The sequence below is a fragment of the Pangasianodon hypophthalmus genome, chromosome 7 (assembly GCF_027358585.1).
Source record: "Pangasianodon hypophthalmus isolate fPanHyp1 chromosome 7, fPanHyp1.pri, whole genome shotgun sequence".
NCBI classification, from domain to species: Eukaryota; Metazoa; Chordata; class Actinopteri; order Siluriformes; family Pangasiidae; genus Pangasianodon; species Pangasianodon hypophthalmus.
Window position 1 is genome coordinate 23,876,434 of NC_069716.1, and position 17,124 is coordinate 23,893,557.

Sequence of the window (17,124 nt, forward strand, 5' to 3'; positions counted from 1 at the left end):
ATCACCTCCTGTGTCTCCTCCTCCTTCTTCTTGGTGGAGAGCGTGATTTGTGCTCTTCATTAGTTTTACAGGCCTCGATGTTGGAAGTGCTTATTGCAATTGTTACAAATGGAGAACACTGGAATTTATCCAGCAGAATTCTGTAAACTGTGTAAAAAAAAGATGAGAAAAAAGCTTGGAAGATCGAATCTTTTTATACTTATTTCTCAATTTTTTTTCTACTCAGCTGCATGGAGTTGAACATGCAGCTTACGAACAATAGTTTGCAATGGTTTCTTCCATCCAATACTAACCCACTGTCCTGTGTATTTATTGTCCTGTGTATTTATTGTCCTGTGTTTTAGGACTCATCTCACACTGTTGTGTGTTTGCACTTTATGTAGTCCTGTGTGCTGTGCTACTCTATTGCATTGTTATACCATGGTCTTGAAGAAATGACATTTTGCTTCAATGCATACAAGTTATACAGGGGAATGACAATAAAAACACACTTGATCTTTTCCATCACAGTAGAGGATATACAATTTTCTGGGATGAAAATGTTAACAACGATTGTTTTATCAGACAGCCAAGAGGACCCAGAAACAGTATCATAAATAAAGTCAGGACAGAGAAAAGCCACTAGTCAGCATTCAGTCCAGGAGCTGCCTCAGGCAATATGGCATCTTACACACACACACGCGCACACACACACTCCATCTTTAACTGGGTCACTAGCTCACTGCAGTTTCAGCAAGCAAGTGAGGAAACAAGGAAGACAGGGATAGCAGAAATAACAAAAATAAGAACGAGAGGAGATCAAGAGAGAGTGTGTGTGTGTGAGAAAAGGAGACGAGATACTCTGCGTGCTTTCTTCGTCTGTGTGAGCTCTGCTGTGATTGACAGCCTTGTTCATCCAACCAGCTCGCAGCCACTGCTTGAATGATGGGTGGTGATTTGTCTGTCCTTGGGGAGGCTGGGTTGTGCATGTGTGTATCAGGAGCACAGCACAGGCAGTGGTGTTTGAGGAGCGAATACACACTCTGTGTGCTCCTAGTGTGAGAGCGAGCGAGAGAGAGAGAGAGAGAGAGAGAGAGAGAATCGGCACACTCACATCTCCCTCCCTCAACCAGATCTCTCCCTTTATTCCTCTCGCTGTTGATCACACGCCGCAGAGTTGAGTTTCATTCCTGACTGGAATAATATGTTACTCAGACCAGGAGGATCTTCTACCCTTACGGTAAGCTCTTCTTGTCTCTTCTCTCCTCTCCTCAGATGACTCACGGCTTTCGTATGTCATCAGCGTGTTAGAGCAGTGTGTCAATGCAGAGGCGCCTCGCTAACGGTTCTGACGGCATCGTTTTCCGATTCATAAGAACACCCTCGTTTCTGGGGTTTTTTTTTTTTTTTTTTTGGTCTCGGTGGCGAGCTTCTTATCTCGACCTGCGTAGGTGGTTTTAGTGGTTTATACAGAGACTAGCACGCACACACACACACACACATACACACACACACACAAACACACACAAACACACACACACACACTAAGATGCTCACACTCCACAGGTATCAAGCAGAAACATGAAAGTGTGAATAATGCAATGCTGATCTGAGGAAAGAGATTTCATCTTCAGGACTTCAAATCAGTGAGGATGATATTGCAAGTCTGCCTCCATCAAATGAAGTTTGGATTTAGATTTTGATAGGTTTAGATTAGAAAAGGCCAATGGATGTGAAGTTAATATACATGAAATCAAATTAATGGGAAAGGAAGTAAATAATATGCAAATCCATGAATACAGCGAAGAATTTGAGCTATTACTCACAATCTTAATCTTACTTAAAGGATTATTGAAGTCAGATTTTTTTTCCAACCTAATGTCAATCCACACATCTGTAATGTACAATAAGTTCCTCAACATGTTCTCCTGTTATGAGAAAAGAACAGAAAGTTGTTGGGGCAGTTGTGGACTTCTCCAAATGCCTACCCTTAGACCTCCATTATACGTGAGTACCATGTAAACAGGGTTCTGGGTCATTTCTCAGTACAAGGAAACATGTAAAATGTCTCGTTGCTATGTTACAGATGTGATTAGGTTTAAAAACAGCTGGAATATTCCTTTAAGGTATCTTGAAGGATATTTGTATCTTTCTCATTAACAGTATACACATTATATATAGTATATAATGAGATCTGGTCACTATAAGTCTTTGTGCTCAGCTACTAAATGTTTTGCTGCTCTTTGGGTAAATCTTTCTTGCACACGCACACACACACACACACACACACACACACACACGTACGTTAGCAGCACAGCCTGCTCTCTGCACACACTCTCATGCTGCCTATGGCAACCATGCTCAGTATGCACCATTCTGACAAACCCAACACCTCACACTTGACAAACCCACACCTAACCATCCTGCTCCCAACTCTGGCTCCATCCTTCTCCTGGGTGGCAGAACCAATCAGACACATTTGCATAAAGCTAAACCGCCTCATGCTGAGGTTTTACGGTGCAAAGCTTTAGATGTATTCTGTGTTTTAATCACATAATGTCTGTTTTAAAGGTGCATCACGTAGCATTTGAGTCCTTCATTAACAACCTTCAGTAAAAGATTCCATTAAGGCTGCATTGGGTTATTATGGTATAACATTCCAAAGACATGATACTCTAATGACAGCATAATAAATTTGTAGATTGTGTAATCAACCCTAGGAACAACAACAAAAAACTCTGATCCATGGTATATTCATGCATACAGTATAGTGTAGTATAGTATAGTGTAGTATAGTGTAGTAAAATATAGGAAAATAATGTATGATGGTATGATGGTTATTTTCCTATAACAGCACATCTTGTAGTGTTTTATTTCCATTGTACCTCCGCAATTTGCCAGCAACTAAAATGTTTTATTTATTAATTAAAAAACAACACATCATATTTTTATGCATTTATAGTTACATTTAATGTTGTGGAGTGTCTGTGAAACATGTTAATTATCATATCACTTACATTACAGCAGCTTTAAACAGCCTTTCCCTCACCATCCTCTCTTTTCTCCTTTCTATTGACAAAACAAATACACACTTTTCATGTTACTAAAAAACCTTAATGCGTGAAGCACTCTGTCATGATGTCTCTTCCATGGTGAAAATAGTTAAATTTAAAGCGCTGACACTGGAGACTCCTTCCAAAATGGTTAAATAAACATCCCCAAAACATCACTATATTTAAAAACAGCTACACATTTTTGAACCTGTTTATGTGGAGCGTCTGCCATACAATTCCCTGTGTAAGTTACTATTATAGAAATGATAATGTATTAGAACAAGCTCATTAATATAAACTTGGGATTTTTCTTGTAGCAGGAACTACTGTCAGAGCTGCACCTTCTGGCCAATCAGAATCGAGAATTCAATATCTCTGTGGTGTAAGCGATATTGTTTAACACAGTTAACATTCTCCTGGACAGTTCAAAATACCATGTTTTCTATTTGAGTGGAGGTTCCCCAGCTGGGTGCGCACCATTTTGGGCAGTTTTGAATTGAGATAAAGTGTACCATATGGAAGCCACTTGTCTTCTACAGTTCCTTATTTTGGCAGAAGTGTTCTTATCGCAGTAGGCAAGCCCATATATAACATTTTAAGAAACGTGACTGGAAGAATTGTACAGTTATTATATGCAGTGTTTTTTAATAATAAAATATTGCGATAATATCACAAACCATGATAAAAGTGATATGAAATGTAATATCAGCACATTCCCAGCACTGAGTGCATACTACTTTCTCCCCATAGAACACACTTTTCATATTCATATACAAAAAAAAGGAACAGAAAAGGTTTTGTGCCATGATAAAGGAGGAGAGAAAGACAGAAACACAATAGAAAGAACTGCAGATGATGTGCAAGACTAAAACAGAGGTGAATAATTGCTGGCTGAAATAGTTGAAACATCCGTGGGGATTCTGTCAGTGGTGGTGAAGTGTAATTAATTGCATCTGTGCCGAATATTCGCTAGCTGAGCCAAGCAGGTGAGAGCGGAGGGACTTTTATATTTATACCTGCCTTTTATACCTGCCTTCCTGTTCTCTCTATCATCACTGGGTTCCTGCTGATTCTAGGTTACTGCTAAATCTAAGCTGTATACATGCACACTCATCAGATAACTCCATAAATGGGGCTCTTTGTATATAATAATGAAATAAATGCTAAGTTAATACAGAATGGTGAAGGGAAAATTGTGCTTTGTCTGTGAGACTGTAATAAACACTACAAGAAAATACAACATGATTATTTCACTCTATAATAATATCAGGATTATTTATCACAATTATTCAGGCAGTTTAGGAGCAAAATAGTTTTATTGAAATGTATCATATTAACTGTATCAAATATACCACATTGATTCACATTATAATTGAAAAAGATTTTTTTAAATCTTTAAAATGTAAACAGTTAGACCCATTAGCTGCTTTAGTCGATTATAGTTCATTAAATGAAAAAACCAATGAATTATGCAGCCCTACACTGCAGCTATTTACTGAATATTACTGAATGTAAGAAAGGCTAATATGCAAAGGTTACTCATGCTAGAAAAGTAAATCAGTGGTGAAAAATTGTTTTCATTTAGGGTCAAATAAAATCTTACACATGCTACACTGGTAGTTCCTCCTAAATTAGATTATTACCAAGAAACTAAATAAAATTTAAATCATCTTTGCAAGCAGGAGAAATATGAAGAACTGTATGGCAAATGTACTTGAGATTATGGCCATTTCCCCCATGATTACCAGAGACTGATTGTTACTCAAATTGCATTTGCAGTTTTTTTGTCTTTCCATATAGAAACCTCTGAAACGTTCTTTTAAGGGACAGAATACTGTTGCCAGTCATCTCCTTCACCAATGCAACTGGTATTTCTGTGCATTCACCACCGTTATAAATCATGATATCTATTTATTTAAGCCTCCATGATTTACTCATGTCAATAAATATAGAAAGGAGCAATAATGTTAGTTGTAATATAAACAAAAGTTATCTCCAACTTCAAAGCTCCATACTCCTCCATACTCCTCAACAAATTGGTTTATTTGTTGATCCACATGGCAAAAGAGTCTGATAGTGAAATTCTACCCAAAGTGGGCCACTTACTTTCTGTGGAATTAGCATGTGGCATTTCAGAAGAATGATAAACTGCTTTTTACCACATCGCTGATGAATTCTCAAATCTGATTGGTCAGTAGGATTCATTTTCTATAAGAGAAGCACCAACAATAGTGCTGTAATTGTAAAAATTGTAATCATTGTCAAATCACTGTGGTATAATAGGAATAAAACACTTGGTTGTTGTATTTTATTCCCTATATTATGGATTATAAATGATTAAGAGACACACTAGTTCCTTTGTAAGAAAATGTGATCATTAGGATACATGTAGAAATGACCTGTCTATAGCAAAAATGCTGATAAAATAGCTCTCAAACTAACACTTGAATACCTGAGGTATACATAAATCATAAGTGCAACATATTTACTATTTTACTGTTCTTAGTAGACAGAAATCATGGCATCTTGATAATAATGCAGCCAAAATTAAGCAGAAAAACCCCAAAATGAAAAAAGCACATCTCTGATTTTTATCCAGACACTAGTTTTAATAATAAAATGCAAAGCAATAACTCAGAAACCTCAATATAAAGCAGTTACTACCATTTTAGAAAAAAATTCCCCCCACTCAGATCTCCATCTCAGCTAATGTGCAACAATGCACAGCAGTTAGGGAAAGCTCTTAGAAGTGAACATTCACCGGCAGGAAACAAAGAGGAACTAATTTAATTAGTGTGTGTGAGTGAAGCAAAGGCTTAACAGCAGAGAAGGGTGGAAAAAAATGCACTCATGCTGTGTGACTGTGCATATCTCAATGCTTTGTTCACTTTAAAGCGCATTAATCTGTACGTGTGCCTTCACAACAAAGAGATCTGACTCACAATGTGACTTTCTACTGCATATGGTATATGTGGATATAGAGAAAGACAGAAAAACATCGCAAATGCAAAGATGTGTGGCAAACAGTCAGTCGTGGCTGATCATAGATGTGGCCATGAGCTATATTGACTGGAGTTAATTAAGTAGATCTTATTGAAAATGCACACTAACAGTTGTATTGGTGAAAAAAATGCTAAATGGTTTGCAGTAACTTCTGACATTCTATCTACTATTTGAATATTTGACTGTAGACACTTTTTACCACTAGGGCTGGGCAAAATGATGATATAATAATGATAATGTGATAAACTGTGTCACAGTACACTTTCCTGAGGTATCGCGGGTAACATGATACCTTTTTCTAAAATTTATTAAAAATGAAAATAATTATAAACTCAGATTGAATGTTTAAAATTTGTACTTAATTGTAAGTTGTAGAATTTATTATTTTTTCTCATTTTCAGTTTTTTAGCAGTTAAATTCTGTAGCCATTAAAATATCATCAGACTCAGTTTTTAATTTTTATTAGCAGTCCTATACATTGTGATATACATTGTGTATCATGGTAATGTCTTCAAATATAGTTATATGATATCTTTGTTTTATACCACAGCACCGCTATTGCTTGATTCTGATTGGGAAGAAGCTGTTGATTCGTCTTCTATATCATCAAGGTTTATATTAAAGTGTTTGTTATAACGTATCGTCATTTCTATAGTAACTACTTACTTGTATGGTGGACGTGCCACATAACTTTTGATATGGTGGAGTTTTCTCTAAGGGGACATTTATTTTTTCTGGAAGGAGTCTCCAGTGTCAGTGCATTGTAACAGTCAGAGGTAAACATTTTCTGACATCGGGACATCTTCAAGACAGAGAACTTTGTGGTTTCTCGGGAACATGGCAAGCTGCTTTTTTTTGGCTTATTAACTTTAAGAGGTAGAAAATAAGGCAGGCCGATGAGGGGAAACATGAGAACAGGAACTAACTTCCACAGATGTTCCACAACGTTAAACTTAACTATTAAACGAATAGTAAGTATTGTGTGCTGTTCTTTATTTAATAAAACTCAGTAGTGAATTGCTGTGGTATAAGAGGATTAAACCACTTTGGGACATGATGATACATGAAAGTAACTTTGGGGTGATTGTTGATTATTTTCCAATACACATCTCAACACATCCTATCACATTTTATTCCTGCCATATTGCCGATGCCCTATTCAACAGTGACACTATGGAACTGCAACACTAATGAATTTTTCTAGCATAAGTAAACATTTCATATTATATTATACAGCCTTTCTTAAATGTCAGTAATATACAGTACTTAATAATACTAAAATCACTATTATTCAGTTATATGACTAATTGTATTTTTGATTACATAATCGCAACCTAGAAAGGCAAGGACGAGGAACATAAGCCATTCAGTACTGTGAGTTACTTGCCTAAAAGCTGTGTGAAACAAACCAGGTCTTTGCTTTAAACAGATGGCTTTAGCGGGAAAAAAAGAGGAAAGAATGCTTGTTCCCACCTGCCCATGTTGACTCGTTGCCATAGACAGACTAATGCATGCATACTGTCATATAGGGAGGGGGGTCCTTGGCAAAGCTGCTTCTGTAGCAATACTGACAGCTTCATCTAACATTGCCCTGGAGTGCCATGGCTTCTGCTCTCAAGGTTACAAATTAATCAAAACATCAATACATGGCGTCAACACAGGTTAAGCCAGAGTGTACTCTCAACTGGAACAACTATCAATCGGCTCCTTATACATAATGCAACTGAAGCAAGCACCAGGGACCTCCTTAATAAATAGCTTCTGCTGTGAAACAACCTATGGGTCTCCTTTTGGAGAAGTGTACACAGTACATTTGTACTTTCAGAAAGCGTTGCGCAATGCTTCGATGCTCTAGATATGTTCTCCAACAAGACAACATAATAATGGCAGTTGTCACAGAGTACACACAGTGGTTATTACTGGGACCAGTGATGTGAAATAATTGCTTGGCTCATTCGCTTGCCTTTGATGACTATATGCAGCAATATAAGCAATTCTGCCACTCATTGGACCATAACTGCTTACAATTATTAAATGAACTATGATGTTGTTTGACTCATTAGACATAGTAGGCTATATACTCATGACACAAGCATTTAACAGTCAGGCAGAGTAAAAGATAGAAGTCTGAATGATAAGTTATCCAATACTGGATCTGTTAAGAACTACTTCAGTGTACAGTGGTGGCTCAGCAGTTAGTACAGATTGGAATAGTATAGTACTGATTGGAAAGTTCTCGGTTCAAATCCCTTGAGCCTTGACCATAGTCTTTATTTGCTCAAATAAATTGTAAGTCTCTTTGGATAAAAGCATCTGCCAAATGAATAAATATAGATTGCAAAATACACTGGGCATGATGGAAGTGTTTATTTCTCCACACATACCTTCCTGTGTTGAGCTTCAAAGAGCTAATCATAACATATAACCCAACAATCCTGTTTATTTCAATACACAACCAAAAAAAGGTCTGCTTGTTCATGTTCTGTGTGAAATGATATATGAGAGCACCAGGCAAAGCAGTCATAATTCACCTTTTTTCCCAGTGCAACTGAAATAGCAATAAAAATCTCCCGGTTAACGTCAATATTTTTCAATATTCTTAAATGCCAATACCACTCTTTCTCAGCCGTAATGTGACATGGTATTCATTATATTTCTCCCATCTCCTGTTTTCTGCAGATGGAAATTGATGTGTGTGACTGATTGAGGATAATAATGAAGGCAGAGTGATACATCTCCTACAGCAACCTGAGCTCCCCGTTTTCTCCATTTTCATTCCTCGAAGGATACAGTGACCTTCACATTTGCTGCCAGCCTGACAAGCTTGCACCTGGTAAACTGAAAGGTTGTTCCTCGTTGCCAAGGACAACACAAAGAAACCGGTGCATTGGAGAGACTTGGTGTCAGCAGAAAAACAGCCCATTGTTGTGGCAACAAATGACAGTGTATTTGTGAAGTTAACAGCAGTAACCCTACACTCCAAACGGACTAATTTGCTGAGGAGAAAAGGGCCAGGATGAAAGAACTGCTCTTTGTAGTTTCTCTCTTAGCGGGACTTGCTCTGACTGACTCTGTTCATGTGTCTGAGTGGACCGGGGCATGTCAGAATCTGTGCAGATGTGGAATCCGACCCTGGTTTTCTCCTTTGTCCCTTTATATGGAGGCTTTAACTGTGGACTGTGATGATCTGGGAATTTTATCTCTTCCAGAAAAACTTCCCTCAGATACACAGGTGCTACTGGCACGGAGCAACAACATCGTCAATATTGAAAAACCTTTGAATTATATAGTTAACTTAACAGAAGTGAATCTATCTCAGAACAATATATCTTCTCTTAGTGACATCTTTCTAGGTCACCTTCCTCAGCTTTTGTCCTTGCACTTGGAAGAGAACCGAATAACCAGCCTTCACGACAACTGCCTTGCGCACCTACCGAACCTTCAAGAGCTTTATGTCAACCACAACCTACTCTCGCTGATCAGTCCTGGGGCTTTTCAAGGTCTCAACAATCTTTTGCGTCTCCATCTCAACTCAAACTGTCTGAGGGTAATCAGACCAGAGTGGTTTCACGGACTCAACCAACTGGAGATATTGATGATAGGAGAAAATCCCATTTCCCAAATACAAGATATGAATTTCCAGCCCCTGAGTAATCTCCGCAGTCTTGTACTGGCAAGGATGAACCTCAGTGAAATACCTGATAGTGCTCTGGTTGGTCTCCATAAATTGGAGAGCATCTCGTTCTATGAAAATAAGTTTGCAAAGGTGCCCCAGGTTGCACTCAGAAAAGTCCAAAGTCTCAAGTTTCTAGATCTCAATAAGAATCCTATTGAGAAAATTAATCGAGGAGACTTTGTGGATATGATCCATATGAAAGAACTGGGTATCAACAGCATGCCAGATCTGGTTTCAATTGATAGCTTTGCTGTTTCCAACTTGCCCGAGCTTACAAAGATTGAGGCCACTAACAACCCCCGACTGTCCTATATCCATCCCAATGCGTTTTATAACCTGCCCAGGCTTGAGACACTGATGCTAAATGATAATGCCCTCAGTGCACTTCACCGTGTTACAGTAGAGTCCTTGCCCAGCCTACAGGAAGTAAGCTTACACTCCAATCCGATTTACTGTGACTGTGTTGTCCGCTGGATCAATATGAACAAGACTAAGATCCGCTTCATGGAGGCTGACACACTCTTGTGCACAGGACCTCCAGAGTTTGAAGGCCACCATGTCAGACGCGTACACTTCCGTGAAATGATGGACACCTGCCTCCCAGTTATCGCTCCGGAAAGCCTTCCAGAACGTATCAGTGTGGATGGTGGTCGCTCGGTGTCATTGCACTGTAGGTCTTTTGCAGAACCAAATCCGGAGATCTACTGGATCACCCCTTCAGGAGAAAAGGTCCTACCAAGAATGGCTTCAAGCAAGTATTTGGTGCATCCTGAGGGAACACTGGACATATTTAACATTTCTGAGAGTGAAGCAGGTCAATACACCTGCGTAGCCCACAATGTCATGGGGGCAGATATGAAGTCTGTTGTAATGGTAGTGAATGGGTACTATCCAGAACATTTAAATGGATCTTTGCATGTACAAATCAATTTGATACAACCACATTTTGTAAAAATATCTTGGGTACCACCTAAGAGCAGCTTTGTGTCAAATATCAAATGGTCCACCACGTCTTTGCGCTTCACAGCTCGTGTACCATCTGACGTAAAAATGTTTAATCTGACAAACTTGCAGCCATTGACACAGTATGAGGTATGTGTAGAAATTATAGACCTGCAAAGGGGGCATTTAAGAAATTGTATTAATGTCAGTACACCTGAGCAAGCTGCTCCAGTGAGCAAATCTGACAAGAGCAAAGTGGTGATGATCAATGCCATTGGTCTGCTTTTGATAGCATCTGCTGTAACATGTTCACTCATCTACAAGTCTCTGAAGAGTAATCATCTTTACAGACGGTTAAGTAATCAACAAACAGTGACACCACAGGATCCCAGTCCCTGCCCCTCTTCCAACCTCATGCAGCTAGCAAGGTCTGAAGTGGATGCCTCTGTTTTGGACTTAAACAACACTATTTAAGAAACTCTTTTAGAAAGAACCAAGGTGGGATACAATGGACACAAGCCTGTGTGACTCACTATCCCACTTTCTGAGTTTCTGCTGGAACACTGCAGGAGGAAATCAGAGGCAGATCAGGAGTCATCGTCCCTCCCAGAGCGTTTTGTGACATTGTCTCAACTCAACACCTCCTTTAGTGTAAATGTCACATGTGGGAATCAATATCCTCCAGATTGGGCTGCCTGGAGAGCACTGTTCCTTCAGGCAGGTTCAAGGCACAGAACATGAAAGGTTGTGTCCAGATGCCTGACTGTTCATGTATAATGCAACTCCACAGTGGCTTTTGTTTCTATTGTGGGCTTGTAGCAATACTCTTTGCTCTGTCTCAGTGCGAAAGTAAACTTTACGATCCACTATGTTCATAGAGTAGATCACAACACAATGTACAACACTTTGTGAAAAAAAATACATTTATACAAAAAACTGTGAATTAGACTTTTTTTTCTGTTTTTTAAACAAGACTCATCTAACCATTTAACCAGTTAAAAAAACACGATCACCCTTTTTTTTTTTTTTTTTTTTTTTTTTTAAACAATATAAGCCAGATTTGTTGCCTTTTTAAACATATAGTACAAATTAGATGCTTGCTTAAAAACTCAATATATAGAGTATGCGATCTTAACATCACACAGCACAAACACACATCAAATGTCTTTGAAGAAAATGGCTTTAGCTCCCATCTTGTGGTTGTGGGGTTATTGATGGCTTCACATGCACGGCTGACGACTGGAGATGTATAAAAGTGGAGGAGGTAGAAAGGAAATAGGGGCTATCACAAAACTTATTGACGTCAAATTGCATTATATTCTTTTTCATTAAAAATCCAATATGAATTCCCAATCGCCAAACACCCACAGGTGATGAATCACCGTCACAATGCGAATGATGTGGGGGATTTATCAGGCAGGCATGGCTATATATCACCAGAGGGGTTTCAGCACCACGGACAGGGCTTTTAGAGCTTGGCTATTTGTCATAGACTCAGAAGCTAAAGCATGAATCATCAGAGCAGGATGTAGTGGATAGGTCAGCAGGAACACGATGCAGCTGGACTCGACTTCCTACTGTGACCCTGCTGAGGCTGATCACCCTTATGGACATAGCTCAGCAAGCAGGACGCTCATTTGTCAGGACTCATACCGAGCATGGGCAAGACAGGTAACGAGGCAAAATGGCTGTGCGGTAAAGAAAAAAAATATTAAAAAAAAAAACCTCTTTGACTAGATGACTAGTAGTCTTAAGTAAACTCCATAGTTAATGCAAAATCTATTTCAGGACATTATTATGTTACATTAAATAATTAACCTGCAAGCAAAGGTCACATCAAACCACTCTTCAATTGACAGCCATACACAGGCTACAAATAAAATTTCCAGCTTCAATGTTTTTTTTTTTAGGCTACAAAAGTAAATAAATCAAATAATTGAATAACTGTGCAAATGAATAAATCTGTTTATCATACTATGACCTGCTAGCTCAGCTGAAATAGTTGTTTCTGAAACTCAGTGCACAGTGTGGAAGCTCCTTATAGGTTAAAGATTTATGAAGTATGCAATGTCTACAGCAGTGTCTGGAAAGTTGTCTGAACCATGTTCAGCTCTGGCCTCTGTAGTGCACCGCTGATCTGACTCTAAACCAACTGAGTGGGATTGGATAGTGATGTGCAACCTGCAGCTCTCAAAGCACTCTTTCACACAGCGCTGGGCATGATGAAAATCACCTTAGCCCAGCGTAATGATATTATTTAGCTTTAAAGGATGAAAAAATAACTACAGAAGGAATTCCTTTGGGATCAGGCAGGAGTGGGATTGAAAAACAGTCTTGCGCACACCTCTCTACTACATCAAAGTGATATCGAAGTGTTAGTGTGCCATTACAGCAAAAGAAAATAAAAAAAAAAAAGACTTTTCCCAGTGTAGTCTTGTGTAGTTGACTGTAGACTTGACTTCATCTAGTCTGAAATATTTTTAGACTAAAAAAGTACACTTAGCCTGCTATTTTTACCGTCTGCCTTGCTGTTTTTTCCACTGCTCTGACTAGTTAACATCCTCACAACTAGTTAATGTATTAGCTGGCTACTAGTAGATGACTAGTGTGTGTAACTTTAAAGGACTTGGATATCACACCATAAAAGCAGTGTTGAAAAAGATTATAATATAGCATTTAAATAAAATGAAGTATAAACAGCAGTGAGGTCCATTATTTGGTTTATTTGTGTATATATAAAGCTTCAACTTTAGTAACATCAAAATCTATTATTTAAAACGTAATAACACCACCATCAGATTATCCATTCTTGTACACCTAATGATTTTATTCCAACGTTTAAGTCAGTGTAGCTTGCAAAATAGATGTGCTCTGAAATGGATAAAGGAAAAAAAAAAAAGAATATTGCTAGAAAGAAAATAGCTTAAAAACAATCATCTTAACTGCATTGGAACAGAAATTTTCATTTGAAACTCACTACCTTCAACTTTAGCAATGCCAAAATCTATTATTTAAAAAGTGATAACAGTACCATCAGATTCTTGGAAATGAACCACACACTGCAATACACAGAAATAAAGCTCTGATCTTCAATCCAACATATACTCAACACTGGTCCATCTTGAGTCTATTAATCTACTTAATTTTATAACCATATGTTGTAATCATTAATATGACACATTGTGTGTATATGAAGATACACTACCACTTAAATAATGAGATTTAATTAGCAGCTGATAATAAGTAAATGGACACACCCTTTAATGATTTGACAACCATTCACTTTGATTTATTTGCTTCTCACATGGGAGTATTAAAGTATTATGTAATTATGTTCGTTATATCTTCAGTGTGTATGTAGATCACAAATTCAGCAATTCTGCTGTAAACCTTGGCTCAATAAACATATAGAATTCTTGTTTTTTTTTAAGGAAATGTACTATATGGTTAGCTGTAGTGATAGAAAGGTGACACCTTTAAAAATGTCTTACAGGAAAATCTGAAATAACCCACATGCAACCTAAGCGCAAGATTTCGCATGAACTCTGTATATTCCAGTCATGAGTTTTTTTTTTTTTAGTGGACCAAATTGGCTGCAAAATTTAAAAATAAAAATGCTGAAATGGCTCAGTAATCCCATAGCAGAACATTGTCATACAATCATCTCTCATTTCCCTGTTCATACTGCTCATATAAATGTAAAGGATTACACATTACATAGGACATATCAGACTGAAATAGCAGGGAACACCATTTTACCTCCCCTGCCTTGGCTGCTTTAAATGTCTTCTGTTAAAACACGACATGGAGGTGACAGCACTAACGCAGAGTGATCTCATGAACCGAGATGCTCTGGCTGCACCAGTATCTTGGGAGGAGTCAGTGCTAAACAAGACAAGGACAAAATATCTCATTAATAACGACATCCATTTTCATTTCTTGACTAGCACCGTGGTTTCCTTGCCAACAGCCCGTAGATACAGCAGGAAATAACCTTATATCCTAATATCCTAAATGCTGTATTCATTAGCACATACCTAACATGCAAGAGATGCATCAGTGAGAGGGAGGAGGGGATAAAAAAGGCAAGAGCAAACACAAGGCTTGATATTACATGCCCTTCACGAGATCCATCGAGCTGCAGTTAATCTTTTGAAAGAAAGGATGAGAAATTCCTGCACTGCCCTTTTCGCAGCAGCATCAGAAGCCCAGTGCTTAACGCTCCACTGGGATTGCACATTTTGTAATGAATAATTTACCTTTTCCTAATGACCCTGCGAGACGGTTCGTTTAAGCGCTGCCTTTCGCTCTGAGCGAGGTGATTAGAGTCAGGAGCCAAGGTGAGAAAGCTAGATTAGAGGAAATTAGTGCAGTTCAGACAACGGTTACTGGAAGCTGCCTGGCAGGAGAGACTGAACTATTCAGGTATTACCATGAAATGATGCCTCTGGAGAACAGCTTTAGATTGTTCCACAGTAAAAGAACTTAAGGTTAATTTACCATGACCAGTGATTTGTACTGGAATTTGGGTTTTATGTGCCTGGCACAAAACATGGGCCAATTTGTCTATTTGTGTAAACTGACAACCTAAACACTATTAATATCTGTATGAAATATCTGCCCTTATGCTCTAGCTACTTAATCAGCCAGTCGACGACTCAGCCAGCATTAAGGTTTGATTAATGATGACCATATAAATATATGAGCAATAAAGTAGACAAAAAATGCTTACTCTCTTTGTAGAACCAATGGGGGGCACATGGATAAATACTGCACTAAATCAGCTTATAAAACACTACAAATACAGTAAATGTCCACTTGAAGAAAAATGATTTAATTCGGTTAAGTCAGTGTAATTCACAAAATAGAAGTGCTGTGAAATGGATCAAGGAATAAAAACAAAAAACTGAATTTTCCTAGAAACAAACTAGCATGAGAAACAATCATCTTAACTGCACTGGAACAGAAACTTTCATTTGAAACTCACTAGCTTTTTGTCTATCCTCAAAGCTCCCAAATGTTTTTGGATCAACATCATGCCTGATTTCATTCCTTGTGCCATTTTACATGAGCTGTGCAGCACAGCCTATGACTTTATGGCTTCAATCAAGGTACAGAAAAGTCACATGAACTTCACATAAGAAAAGTCACATGATTCATGATGTGAAACTTACAAATGTGGTTTTTAGACATGTCACATGCTATGTTGCACACATTTTTCACATGTAATGCATGTGTTTTTATTATTCACGTGATTATTGCACAACGTTAATTTAATTTCACATGTTTATTTTTCACACCTGATTTTCTCACATGAATAATTCTTTTCCACTTGTGATCGCATAATTGTTCATATGATGTCACGTTTACTTACTGTACGTTGATGTATGTGCAATTTCAGGGCATAACACTGAAATGCACGTTCACATGTAGTCACATTCGCTTCACATAATCACACGTGAGAAAAATGTATGGTCACGTGAAATGTATGTGATTTTTCTGTAAGATAAATTAAAACTTACTATAAATGTTTCTCAACATTTATGATTGTCCTAAGATGTACTGTTTATTCTTTTAATCATATTAACAAAACTGGCAGTCTTATATCTAAGACACAATGACCAACTAAGGAATGCTGGCAAACGCAAGTGCTTTGTGACGTGGTGTTCTTGGCCTCAGTGTCTTTTGTTTGACTTTTTGATATTGAGACACTTCGGAGGGCTTCACCTTCATTCATACAATTCAAGTTTTCAGTGCTTTATTTAAAAAAATATAAGAAAGAAAAAAACACAAAAGTTTTACATCTTGTGTACTTATGACTCAGTGATACAAAAATTACAAACTGTCAATTCATTTAGCTAACTTTCTAGCCCAGACAACATATCAGTAGGCTTCCATTATGCGGTTGTTGCTATGGTTACATCTTGCTCTTTTCTTGTCTCTTTTAGTTGAAACATTTCCCTGCATTGTACTCTATAAACAATTCCTTTCTGCCTAACTCTGTCACATTATTTCCTTTAACTCACATTTAGTGGCATGATAGTGAAGGCAATAACTGAGCACAAATATAGGCCTTGCCTAAACCGTTATTTATGTTTGTTGTCATGGTTACACTCTATAAGGTGCATCTATTAATAACTATTGGATGGATTGATCTATATTAGTGGTGTAACAGTATAAAAAAGTAAAAATGAACAGTGATATTCAAACTCTTCCATGTTTCAAGGAAAATATGAATCGATTTATTTAATTTTTTTCCATTCATTTTTTCATAGGGCATTTGGCAGATCCCCTAATCCAGAGCGACTTACATTTATCTCTGTATATATGTATCTGTATTTATACAACTGAGCGGTTGAGGCTTAAGGACCTTGCTCAAGGGCCCAACAGTGGCAGCTTGGTGATGCTGGGATTTGAACTCACCACCTTCCGATCAGAAGTCCAATGTCTTAATCGCTTTTTATAACAGAC

At 37.9% G+C, this 17,124-nt stretch overlaps 2 protein-coding genes across 3 annotated transcripts in view; one reads left to right on the forward strand and one right to left on the reverse strand.

Annotated features, from left to right (window-relative positions):
- The window catches only part of immp2l (inner mitochondrial membrane peptidase subunit 2), a 110,204-nt gene that overhangs the window by 13,483 nt on the left and 79,597 nt on the right, over positions 1–17,124 (reverse strand). The gene's annotated exons all lie outside the window — the stretch shown is intronic.
- On the forward strand, positions 669–16,193 carry lrrn3a (leucine rich repeat neuronal 3a). Its single transcript, XM_026946465.3, has 2 exons — positions 669–1,219; positions 8,715–16,193. The coding sequence occupies exon 2, from the start codon at positions 9,052–9,054 to the stop codon at positions 11,125–11,127; it is 2,076 nt and encodes a 691-aa protein (XP_026802266.1). The 5' UTR covers positions 669–1,219; positions 8,715–9,051; the 3' UTR covers positions 11,128–16,193.

Coding starts and splice junctions, on each gene's coding strand:
- lrrn3a (XM_026946465.3), top strand. CDS start 9,052: ATGAAAGAACTGCTCTTTGTAGTTTCTCTCTTAGCGGGACTTGCTCTG.